The 12,093-nt window shown below is 29.5% G+C and overlaps 1 protein-coding gene across 1 annotated transcript in view; it reads right to left on the bottom strand.

The window, feature by feature from the left end:
* The window catches only part of LOC111623368 (1-phosphatidylinositol 3-phosphate 5-kinase-like), an 81,527-nt gene extending 71,026 nt beyond the window's left edge, over positions 1 to 10,501 (bottom strand). Inside the window, exons 1-4 of the mRNA XM_023365920.1 lie at positions 10,353 to 10,501; positions 5,854 to 6,051; positions 5,438 to 5,539; positions 2,186 to 2,309 (exon numbers count right to left, since the gene is read on the bottom strand). Of these exons, the coding sequence (XP_023221688.1) occupies positions 2,186 to 2,309; positions 5,438 to 5,539; positions 5,854 to 6,051; positions 10,353 to 10,380 (452 nt within the window). The 5' untranslated portion in view covers positions 10,381 to 10,501. The remainder of the gene's footprint in view (positions 1 to 2,185; positions 2,310 to 5,437; positions 5,540 to 5,853; positions 6,052 to 10,352) is intronic.
* Positions 10,502 to 12,093: the final 1,592 nt, after the last annotated feature.

Genomic DNA, 12,093 nt, shown 5'->3' on the forward strand with positions numbered 1-12,093 from the left:
TACTCGATGACACACATTTCGTGTGTTTTATGTGAGCAGTTCTGTTCGAACAGTTGGAGTAGAGAATATTGTAAGTTACTGCTAGCAAAACAATGCGAAATATGTAATTATTTTCGGTAATCCGGACACTTTTGGTAATCTGACACACCTTTGGTCCCATACCTGTCGGATTATCAAGGGACAACTGTATTCAGAATAACTGCAGTAAAATAAAATTTTGAAATTACAGTCGATTCCCCTATAACACTGTTAATCATTCCATTTTATATGAATTCCATGTTGTATGAGTCACTTAGATTTTACAAATACATGAGCCGTTCACAGCCTGGCGCACATATTTGTAAAATCTAAGTGACTCGTACAACATGGAATTCATATAACACAGAATTATCTACAGTGTTATAGGGGGGGTCTACTGTATAAATTAATTAGTTAACTGCAAGCCCAGCAGATCTAATAATAAACTTTCTACAAACCTATAACCAGCGTGAAATATGTTCAATTGCTTACGCTAACGTTTTCGGATCCCACTGGACCCTTCATCAGGCTATGTTCCATTCGTAATGATCCGTTAGAATTCCAGCTGTCTTTGGAACAAAATTTCAAATTCCGTTGCAAATGGAACATTTGAGGAAAAATGAATCTTTAAAAACATTCCAAACACTCACTACATTCTTCTTCAAACATTCCATTTGTAGTTTGTTCTAATATAATATATAATTTGATTTCATCTGAGGATGATCAGTACAGTCGATTAAAAACATTACTTTTATATTAAAACACTGCACTGCAGTATAAATCTCTATATCCCTAGCCAGGACTAATAGTACAGTTACAGTTTTACAGGATTTTGAACTATCAGAGTTCAAATTAATGAGGATTTTCTGTATATAAATTGTAAAACTAATCAACTATGTTACAAAAAAAAAAATTTTTTTTAAATGCTTTGCATAGATCTGCTAGGCTTGCAGTTAACTAATTTATTATTATTGTCATTCTTTAAAAATGTTAATGTCAGTAAGTAATCAAATGATCTTCAGAATATTTATACCTTTAATATTTAAAATAACTCAGACAAATAACAAACAATAATCTTTTAGATGCAAACGTTCTACCATACATATCAAAAATGTATATACAGTAGAGTGTCGTTTATCCGAATCAATTGGGGACTGAGGTTGTTCGGATAACTTATTTTTCGGATAACCGATTATGTACGAAAAAATATATTAACCTATCTCGTGTTGAAATTTTTCTCTGCTGCGTGTCGCTTCGCGTTGAATTTTCGTCGATGTTAAGCCTAACGTATACTTTTTAAAATAATAATCATGGCTGTTGTATAGTTAAAAACTATTTATTTATTTCTTACAAACAAAATAAATATATTGAAAAATATAAAAACCACAAAATATATACTTTAGAAGAAGATCTAGTATCAAAAACGTTCGATTCAGCACGACACACAATGCTCAGAAAAACACTGCACAAAAGTGCCAGTGCTGCCAGCTAAAAACACACACCAACAAGAAAAAAATATTAGAGTAGCCCAAAGATTGCAGTGCCACAGCACTAGCGAAAATTTAAATTTGCCGACTGGAATGCTTTCAGATAACCGACTTTTGGATAAACGACGCTCTACTGTAATTACATTTTTTACAAATTATCCTAGGTTTAAATTTTGAAACTTTTCAAGTTAATTAGTTTTATACAGGGTGGGCCAACAAACACGAAATGGCAGAGTTATCGTGTTCGTCCAAGCAAATCGCTCGGACAGGTCGATTTTATTCTCAAGGGAAAGTATTTTTTTCCCTTAAAAGGCTTATTTTATGTTTGTTAATAGTTTGCGTTACTTTATTCCAAAATAAGTGTTTAATTAGTTAATAAAAAATTAATGAGTTTTTAAAATTTTTTGTTGTCTGTTGTATTATTGCAAAAACTTTATTGCAGAAGATGTCCCCCTTGAAAATAAAATCGACCTGTCTGAGCGATTTGCTTGGACGAACACAATAACTCTGCCGTTTCATTTTTGATGGCCCACCCTGTATATTCTTAACCATTTGTAATTTGTTTTAGAATTATTTTAAAAACTGATTTAATAAAAAATTGAAAAAATTTATCTACTTAAAAAAAGTAATTTAAGATTAATCCTATTAAACTACAACTTATTGAAATAAAAATAATTTACTTCATTCTTTCAAAAGCCAATTTTTCTCCATTATCTTCTCGAAGAGTTTGAGAATTATGCCATCCAGCAGGTGCAGAAAAATCGTCAGCGTACTTTCCATCGGTATGAGCAGCAAAAAGTGTCCCTAATAATCAAGAATATTCAAAATAGTAAATTATATAAATATGTATTTCTTCATAAATAATTCTAATTTAAATCCTTTAATTATTAATTTTGCTTTCATTTATTTAATTTTTTTTACTGATTATAATGGATAAATTCAAATTTATTCAAAAAAGCACACATTTTTATAAGTAAAAAATTTTTTTTCATTGGTCAAAGTAATCTTTTCAAATACAATTTCTTAATATATATAGAATCCTCCATACTTCTATACATTAAAAATAAATATAAAATAAAACATTTATTTAAGAATTAAAAAAGTTTAATATATACAAATATTTTTGCTTGTCACCTTCAGAAAAGACTTACAAATATAACATTAAAATTATGTTTTACATTTTTACATAAAGTCAATTTCTAGTGCACTTGTTTTCAAAAAATATTTTATTTGTAAATAAATATTAGAAAACTAATTGGATACAAACACAGGTATTTTAAAATATTAAAATATTTGGTAAACTATTAAATATTTTTGCTATTTTAAAAGAATAATTTATTAGCTTCAATGAAAATTCACCAAATATTTTTTGATATTTAATGATTGCTGTTAGAAAAAAATATAAAAACCCAGCCATACTCTACTATTTGAACTCACTGTATCAAATTCTCACTACAGTGAATAATATTCTTTAGTATCCATATTAATGTCCAAATTAAATAATCCCAGCATTTTGAATTTCTTCAAAGCATATTTGTAAAAAATTCGAAAATGATGATAGTAAAACTGTGAAGTAGTGAGTGACTCCATTTCCAGTATCTATTTTCATTTGTTTCCATCGTGTTGTATCTGTGTTATACAGTAATACCCCGAACTTACGCAATAGGTGGGACCGAGTGATAACTGCCTAAGTCGAATTCGCATAAGTCGGGGTATAATTTCCCAATTTGTGTAAAATCCAAGTCGGATGTATGTAAGCTAATTAATGTTCTCATTAATCTTATCTCGTCATTTGATTCATTCACGGTTACAAGAAATCACCACATAGCGTCTCTCGAGTCCGTAGATATAACAAACACAGAAATAAATAATACAAAATAAATTGTAGTTATGTGTCGATTCCGCGCGAAATGTCTGAACATGTAAGCTGAACAATAGTGTGGGGGGAGTGAGTAATCAAGAGTTGCGTGGTGCTCAAACAAAAGACGAATCAACGAGATTTGAAAATCGTGTAACTCCAGGATCGCGTAAGTCGGGGTAGTGTAAGTCGAGATATTACTGTATATAATTATGCAGTTTACTCATCTTTAAAATTTCAATGCAATCTTCCAAACTTATTTTTAACAGTTACTTATAACAGTTTATTACCTTATTTGTTTACTGTCATTCTTACTCTACTTTTATATCGAAATACTTTAATATAAAATATACAATACCATTATAACATTCATTATTGTACTCTACTACAATATTAAAGAATATAGTTTTATTTTACTTATATGTAGTATTAAATAATAAATTTTATTCAATATCCAATTAGTCATTAGTTTCGTATACCTATTAGAAAGGATTTTAGTTTATGATCCTTAATGTAATTTTTAATACTGTAACCAATTATAGCTTTTTGCATATTTTTTTAAAGACCAAATTCTGTTTGTTTGAGTTTTTAAATATAATTTTACTTCATTACAAAATTTTTTTGACCAATTTTGAATACAGTAATACCCCGAACTTACGTGATAGGTGGGACCGAGCGATAACCGCGTAAGTCGAATTCGCGTAAGTCGAGGTATAATTTCACAATTTGTGTAAAATCCAAGTCAGTTGTATATAAGCTAATAAATGTTCTTGTTAATCTTATCTCGTCTTTTGATTCATTCACGGTTACAAGAAATCACCACATCGAGTCTCTCAAGTCTCCGTAGATATAACAAACACAAAAATAAATAACTCAAAATAAATTGTAGCTGTGTGTCGATTCCACGCGACACTCCGAACACGTAAGCTGAACAATAGTGTGGGGGGTCTGAATAATCAAGAATTGTGTGGTGCTCAAACAAAAGACGAATTGACAAGATTTGAAAATCGCGTAACTCCGGGTTCGCATAAGTCGGGGTAGCGTAAGTCGAGGTATTACTGTACATCCAATAAGAATTTATACACCTACTAAGTGTTTCTAAGTTGGCACCTGGAGTAAACAAACACCTTGTAGGCTGCCTAAGATGTTAAAGATTTATAATGTGTAGACCTAATGAATGGCTGTATAGTGTGCAAGCAATAAAAAAGCTTTAATTTTTTATTTAAGTGTAGTAATTTTTGTATATTACATGGTAGAATATAAAAAAAATATGTACCTTACGGTTTGGACAACAGAGTTAGTTACAAGACCAGAAGTCTAGAGCTGGTTTTTTAGCAGACATTCTTAATTTCTAATGCTGTTATATTAATCTCATTTGTCTGTGGTGATTTATTACAAAAAGGTTGCATATCATAATTTCACTATTTGTAAAAAATTAATTTTTCTACCTACATTCAAAATCTTCAGAATTCAAAGAAAAAGATTCTCACATAATCATTCTAAGCAGCAAAGCTCAAATGACAATAGTATTATTATGTGAATCATTCTGTCAAAACTAGTTGTAAAATTTAGAATTTTTGTTTCAAATTGTTTTTCCTGTTCCTGTACACAAAGTTAAGTTTTTCACTTTTGACTCTTGTACATGCATAGATGTTAATATTTAATACACAATGTTAAACCTCATTAAGATTTTTAGATTTATTATATTTTATTAAATCTGTTTCTAATCAATTCTGTAATATCCTTAAAAGTATTGCTTACAACTTTTTCTTTATAGGTATCAATTTTATAAAATCAATATGAAACGACTATTTTCAAATAAGTAAAGTTGTTCTTGAGAAACTTATCATTTAATTAAATCAAATAATTTAAAAAACTGTAATCAAAGAGAAAATAATTTGATAGATAAACATTTTAATTCATAGTTCAACAGGATAAGTTCATTTGTATTTATGATTTCTAAAAAGAATTCTATTAAATTTTTATCTTTAATGTATTTAATATTATATATTTTAAAAACTGGTTTGAAACTTTTTACATAATGTATATTGATAAAATAAAAATTATCATATACCTTGTAAAAATTCTTCATTGATCATCATTTCCTGAGCATTTTCTCCCCTGACAATTTCCACAGGCTCTAATCCTACAGGTTTTCTCACTAATGTGGATGACACTAAAAATTAAGTATTTAAATAATTATTATAATTTGCTTATTAATTACAAGAAGTATTCATACATAATTTCATAAGAAACATATCATTCATGATTTTAGTTTGTAATTTTGAATTTAAACATAAAAGCTCAATAATTGATCAAATGGCATATCCTCAAAATATAAATGAAAATTTAAAACTGCTAAAAGATATAATTATCACCCAACAAGCAAAATCAAAATCAAATCATCAACTCAAACTAACTCAATAGAGCACATTAATTTCTTCATTTAGCAATTTTCAATTAAAAAATATTAATACAAATTAACTTTACCATCTTCCTTTTTGCTTTCCACATTGCTGATGTTCACAGTAGTTTCGTTATATCTTGGTCGAGAAATACTAACACGTGATTCTTTAACATTGAGATCCAAATAAAACGTAGAAGTAGATGATGATAACCTATGTAATTCTGGAGACTTATCTTCATTTATATTATCATCTGTTAATTCAATTACTTCTACTGAGTTATCTATATAATTAAGAAGCGATCACAAAGACAATACAATTACAAACACAGAACAAATATAAAAATTTAATTTAACAAGGAAAAAATGTTATATTTATTTAAAGAAATTCAAATATATATAATGTTGTGGGATAATGTAACCAAGTGAATTTTTTGCATAATTTTAAACATATGATTTTTGTTTTTTTATTAAATTATGATTTTCAAACTGTTGATTTAAAATATAACAATTAAACTAAACAAAAATAGTTATGCTGTCATAATTCTTAATCTTTCAATTTGTCTACTCTTATTGCTTTATTTTTTCCATTTGTCCAGGAAAAGTCTGAAGAACTGTAACTAAAGAAAGTCAATCAAACTGATAGAAAACATTTTAATTTTAATAAATTTCTTATTGAGATTAAAAAGGTTATTTTTATTTAAAGTAAAACTTTTCATAGTATAATAATACCATCATTTTAGATTTATTTTTGTTCACAAAACAAAGTTTGATTTTTAAAGTATAATCCAGATAATGTTTAATTTCTTTAAGATTTTTTTTGTTTATTCTGTTTATTTTGAACACACATTGAACACAATATCTGGCAACACTATTCTCTTACTAAAACATAACACAATCATAAAGTAACAGCATAAATATTATAGCATAAAAGCATTATGGTTCTCTACTTAAAAATGTCTCAAAAACAAAAAAGTCCAGTCATTATCTTTGAAAGAAAAAGAAAAGTTAGTTAATCTTTGTGAGAAATCAAACTGCACAAAGATAGCTTTTGCGAAAGAGCATAGAATTCCTCAGACTACTTTGAATATTATACCTGCAAAGAAAGAATCAAGATAGTCAATTGCAAAGTTAAGAAAATAAAAAGGAAAGACTGCATAATTCTAAATTTAAAGATGTCAAAGAAGTTCTTTACTGGTTGAAATATGTAAGATCTAAAAACATTCCAATTTCTGGTGCAGTTCTTTAAAGAGAAAATTATAGAAAGTGATAAAAAAAAAACTACATATAAAAAGTGTTAAAGCTAGTAATGGATGGAATGGACACTTTAAAGAAAGACATAGTCGCTCCTTTAAAAAAATAAGTGGAGAAGCAGCTGCAGTTAATAATATCTGTGATAAAACTGAAGACTGGAAAGAAATAACACTGAAGAATGTCTTGCCTTGGTATTCAGAATAAGATGTGTTCAATTTGGACAAGATGGGTCTATTTTATTGTCTTATCCACTAAAAATTTTAACATTTAAAAATGAAAAATGTGGAGGAGGAAAGCTTGAGTAAATAACATTTAACAATTTTGCTTTGGGCAAGCATGAATGACATAGAAAAAAAATGAAACCACTAATGGTGTGGTTTCAGTAATGATTATTTATTGACAATTGTACTGCCCACATACGAGTAGAAATTTTAAAAGCTACTGAATTAATCTCAATACCTCCAAATGTAACGGCACTTCTTCACCACTTGATCAAGAGATTATTTTAAACTTGATTATAAAAAATTCATGTATAAGATCTCTTAAAAGCAATCAGACAAAATAAGAAATATGATATTTCTGTTTGGATGCAGCAAATTACATTTAAAAAAGTTGGAATTTTGTTTTGACTTTAACAACTGCAAATTCTTTCAAGCATGCAAGATTTCAGTTGAGAAAACAATAGAAAAGAACTTACCTTGTGCCAATAGAATGAATTTCAAGACTGGGATTCTAATTCCAATGCCTTATCAAGTTTGTTAAAAGAAATCAGATAGAATATCCTACTCCCAATGAAAGTACACATATAGACATGAATAAAGATATTGAAATATATTCACAAGCTAGTAAAGAAGAATTAGCAATACAAGTATTAGAGAAGAAAAATGTGTATGTATACAGTGAAGATAATAGGTGGAGAAACTACATCACTAAGTTACAAGCCATAGAAGCATTACAGACAGTGCATTGTTATCTTGTTTGCGTTCAAAAAACAATGACGAGGATTTTAGATCATTAACAGCTTTGGAATATAGAATTAATTTTATTAATAGATGTTCTCAAATGAAAATTTATCAATATTTTTCATAACTCTTAAAATAGAGTAAGCTATGTTTGTTGGAATTAAAATTCAAATAATAAATGTGTATTGTATGCAGTAATAAAAATATAATTTATCCATATGCACATAATAAAAATACTGTATTTATGGAATATCAGTTACATTATATATAATATATTGACTCTAGTTTAGAGGTTATTCTGCTTAATTGGTCAATATTTTTCAGTCTCCTAAAAAAACCACTTAATATTTGATAATATGATTAAACCTTAACAACTTGATGTTAATTGGCATATTATCAAATAGCATCTAATGAAATGTACTTAATTTGCTTCCACTTAAAATGAATAATAAATAAATTTGACATATTTGTAATTTTACAATTCCTTAAAAAAACACGATTAAATTATCATGCTAGAGAGAATAGATAAATTGGATAATATAAATAAATATGTTATTTTATTTTTTAATGTTTTTCAATACTTTTTTCAATAAACTTTTCTGGTTAATCTTTACCTATGTGCACCGTCATGGCAGTTGTTTCCTTTCTTCTGTTTGCTGGAATCAGGGAACAGTGGAGACACACATTCTAACCTAACCTAACCTATTCTAATAATTTGGTAATTTATTAGAATAGGTTAGGTTAGAACATGCGTCCCCATTGTTCTCTGATTCCAACAAACAGAAGAAAGGAAACAGCCGCCATGACGGTGCTCATAGTAAAGATCGACCACTTTTCCTTTGATGGCACCAAATTAATTTGTCATTTATATTACAGACACAAAACAACTTGGCTAGTAATTTACTACAAAAATGTTTATATCTGACAATCAACAGAAAACTCTTATCACATTTTAAACTTCTTTATAGTTTGTTCTATAACACTCAATTAGCATGTCGTTCTCATTCCCAATGCTCACTAATCAGTTATAATTACTTACTACAGAAATAGTTGTATCTGGCAAAACACAACAGACATTATACGAATTAGCTCAAATGGCTCCTTTAGCTCAATTGCCAACTACAAAATAATTTCTAGTTGTTAGTCAATGTTTTAAAAGAGTTTTAACTCTTCTCTCTAGTTTTCTGTTTTTAAAAATCAAAAATGTTTATCAGCAAAATAAATTGTTTGATAAATACTTTTGTTATTAGAAATAACTTATTTGGATACAAAAAATAGAACTGTAAATAGAACAACATTTATATCATAAAAACTATAAACTTTGATCTTTTACAAAAGTTGTTTTTTTTTTCCTCACTTCCTTTTTTCTTTATAACTACAACATGTTTTATAAAGCTTTTTTAGTCTAAAGTATATAATCATATTAAGTATATAAATTTATAATTACAATAGAAATGTACACTTTATAACAGATTAAATTTTATGGTAAATTTTATGGTAAATTTTCAGTAATCTTCCACAAATTTTTGATGATTGGTTGAGACTCCTAGGAGTAAAATAAAAAAGTTACCAAAATAAAATTTCTGTATAAGTTACCAAANATTACATTTTACAACAGAATAAATTTTATGGTAAATTTTTGGCAACCTTCCCCAATTTTAGACGATTTAGTTTGCAGCCTTGCATGATAGCTAATCCTGATTATTAGTAATAGCCCAATTAATTATGGCGGTCATTTGATTTAATTACAATATAAATTACATTTTACAACAGATTAAATTTTATGGTAAATTTTATGGTAAATTTTCAGTAATCTTCCACAAATTTTTGATGATTGGTTGAGACTCCTAGGAGTAAAATAAAAAAGTTACCAAAATAAAATTTCTGTATAAGTTACCAAAACTGACTGATTCTGTTGCATGCCACAAAACAAATTGGCTTAGTTTAGTTGACTGTTTTTGAACAATTGACTAATTGATTATTTACAATCATGCCAAACACCTTAATTTCCATGATCAGTTTACAGGCTACAGCATAACAGGTCAAAAGTTGATTGATGTTTAACATCTAAACAATTGACACACTAAATGTTAGTGTCATTTTAACTCTGTACAATATATATCAAACAGTTATCAAAACTGAAGAAAATTTTAATCAGCCTTGAATATAGGTCAGAGCAATTTTTCCCCTTTAAAACTGGAAAAAAAACATCAACTAATATTCAGGCCAATATGGTGTATGTTAAAATATTTAGTGATTCCTGATTCATAATTAACTTCTGAATTTAAATAAATAAAGTATAAAAATAGTTATAAATTTGTTTAAATTGTAGATTTAATTGATCTAGAATAAAATAAAAAGATACTGACCACTTTCATCATCTGTGGAAGAACTCATAGTTGGTTGAATCTCTTTTACCCATAATGGTTCATGTCCTTCCTGATTACTATTGCTAGCAGAATCAACATCATTCAGTACTGGACTATCTAAACTCCCTATCTAAACAATAATTATATAAACATAATTTTCCAATTATAAAATTTAATTATTTACATTTAATTAAAGTATTAAAGTTTTAATAAATAAAAATAAACAAACAAACACACGCATATATATGTTTGTTTGTTTATTTATTTATTGTGAAAATAAGCTCCACAATTTGTAAATGTGAACCTCCTACCCTCTATTTCCATTCCTATATATAAAGAAAACATTCGTGCCAAAAATCTACTCCATTTGTCAATATTTACTGGTAAGAGTCCCGGTAGGGTCGCGATCTGAGAGGGCTGTGTGTATTTGTGCTCTTACTATCGATCGTTCCATCGGAGGTGTTTTTGGGTTACGAATGGATTTATATACACCACTGGATTCGTCTCAACGAGAACTTTCAGATGATATGCGTTTTTTTGTGTATAGGACGTTCTTAAAGGAATTATAAACGAGATCATCATAGAAGACTTTCGGGCCTATTGCGGGCCCCGAACGTTAAACTAAGGATCGTCGTTGGTACAGAGGGTCAACAGGAACACCGTAAGTGCTTTTAACAAACTTTATATCAATCCGGAGCTCTCATATGGAGTATTGGCGTTTTCTATGGGGATCAGAACAAAGACTATTGTTCTCCGGGAACCACGTGGACCTGGTCTTCGCTCCTATTGAGTAGTCTCTTTTGTGCGTTATATCACTGGAATCAACAATTCAAGCTCTATACATCGAGCTATTTATTGTACTTCTATTTATTTATTGTACTTTTATAAACTATCTTTGCGCTGTTACGCAAACCGGGGTACTCGGCCATAACTGTGTTAATCGCGGGCCCCGTATCGTATCATTGTGATCAGGCTCAACTGTAAACCGTTAACAGAGAACTCTACCATAACTGTATACACAATTTTGAGTAATACGAGCTACTAACTACGGTGCAACAAGGGTAACTGGTGAAGAACAAAGCCGTTTGTCTCTTACACGTGGTTTCTTAGCCGATCGGAGTAACCATCTACATTCCGGCGTCGTCCAGCCTATCGGCGGGTACTCAAGCCTTCAGCTTTATCTAGCCGATCGGCGCTGCCAGGCTAACCAGCGAACTATAGTTCAAACGACTTTCTGAGTCCTTCCTAAAGCTTCTTAACTATCACCTTTTCTACGAACACCGGGCGGTCAACATAGGCTACTTGGGAGACAAAATGGAAGAAACTACACACGATTTGAATATAAACACCGAACCTTTAGAGGAAACTACATTGAAGGAAGCTAAAGCTACCAAAGACAGCCTGCTAAAGACATCAGAGAATGTCGAGGAGGAGCTGCTCAGGGAAGCCAGCTATCTCCTCGGCCGGGTAATGGATGCCTGCCCGGAACGTGCTATTGGTACCGTAAAAAAGAAACAACGATGGGAAATAAGAAACAGTGTATCTTGTCTATTCGGTTGCCTCAATCAGGCATATGGTATTATCAGAGAGCTTCGCTCAAGAAAGAAGCTGATCAATGATAAAACAGAATCTAAACCACTATATTCAGATATGGTTAAAGTGGACAAACCGAGTCACACCACAAGGGTCATAAGCAAATCATTGAACACAAAACTTCATATGGACGGCCCTGGAGGGAATC

The sequence above is a fragment of the Centruroides sculpturatus genome, unplaced genomic scaffold (genome assembly GCF_000671375.1).
Source record: "Centruroides sculpturatus isolate CEXI.00-Female unplaced genomic scaffold, Cexi_2.0 scaffold220, whole genome shotgun sequence".
Lineage (NCBI taxonomy): Eukaryota > Metazoa > Arthropoda > Arachnida > Scorpiones > Buthidae > Centruroides > Centruroides sculpturatus.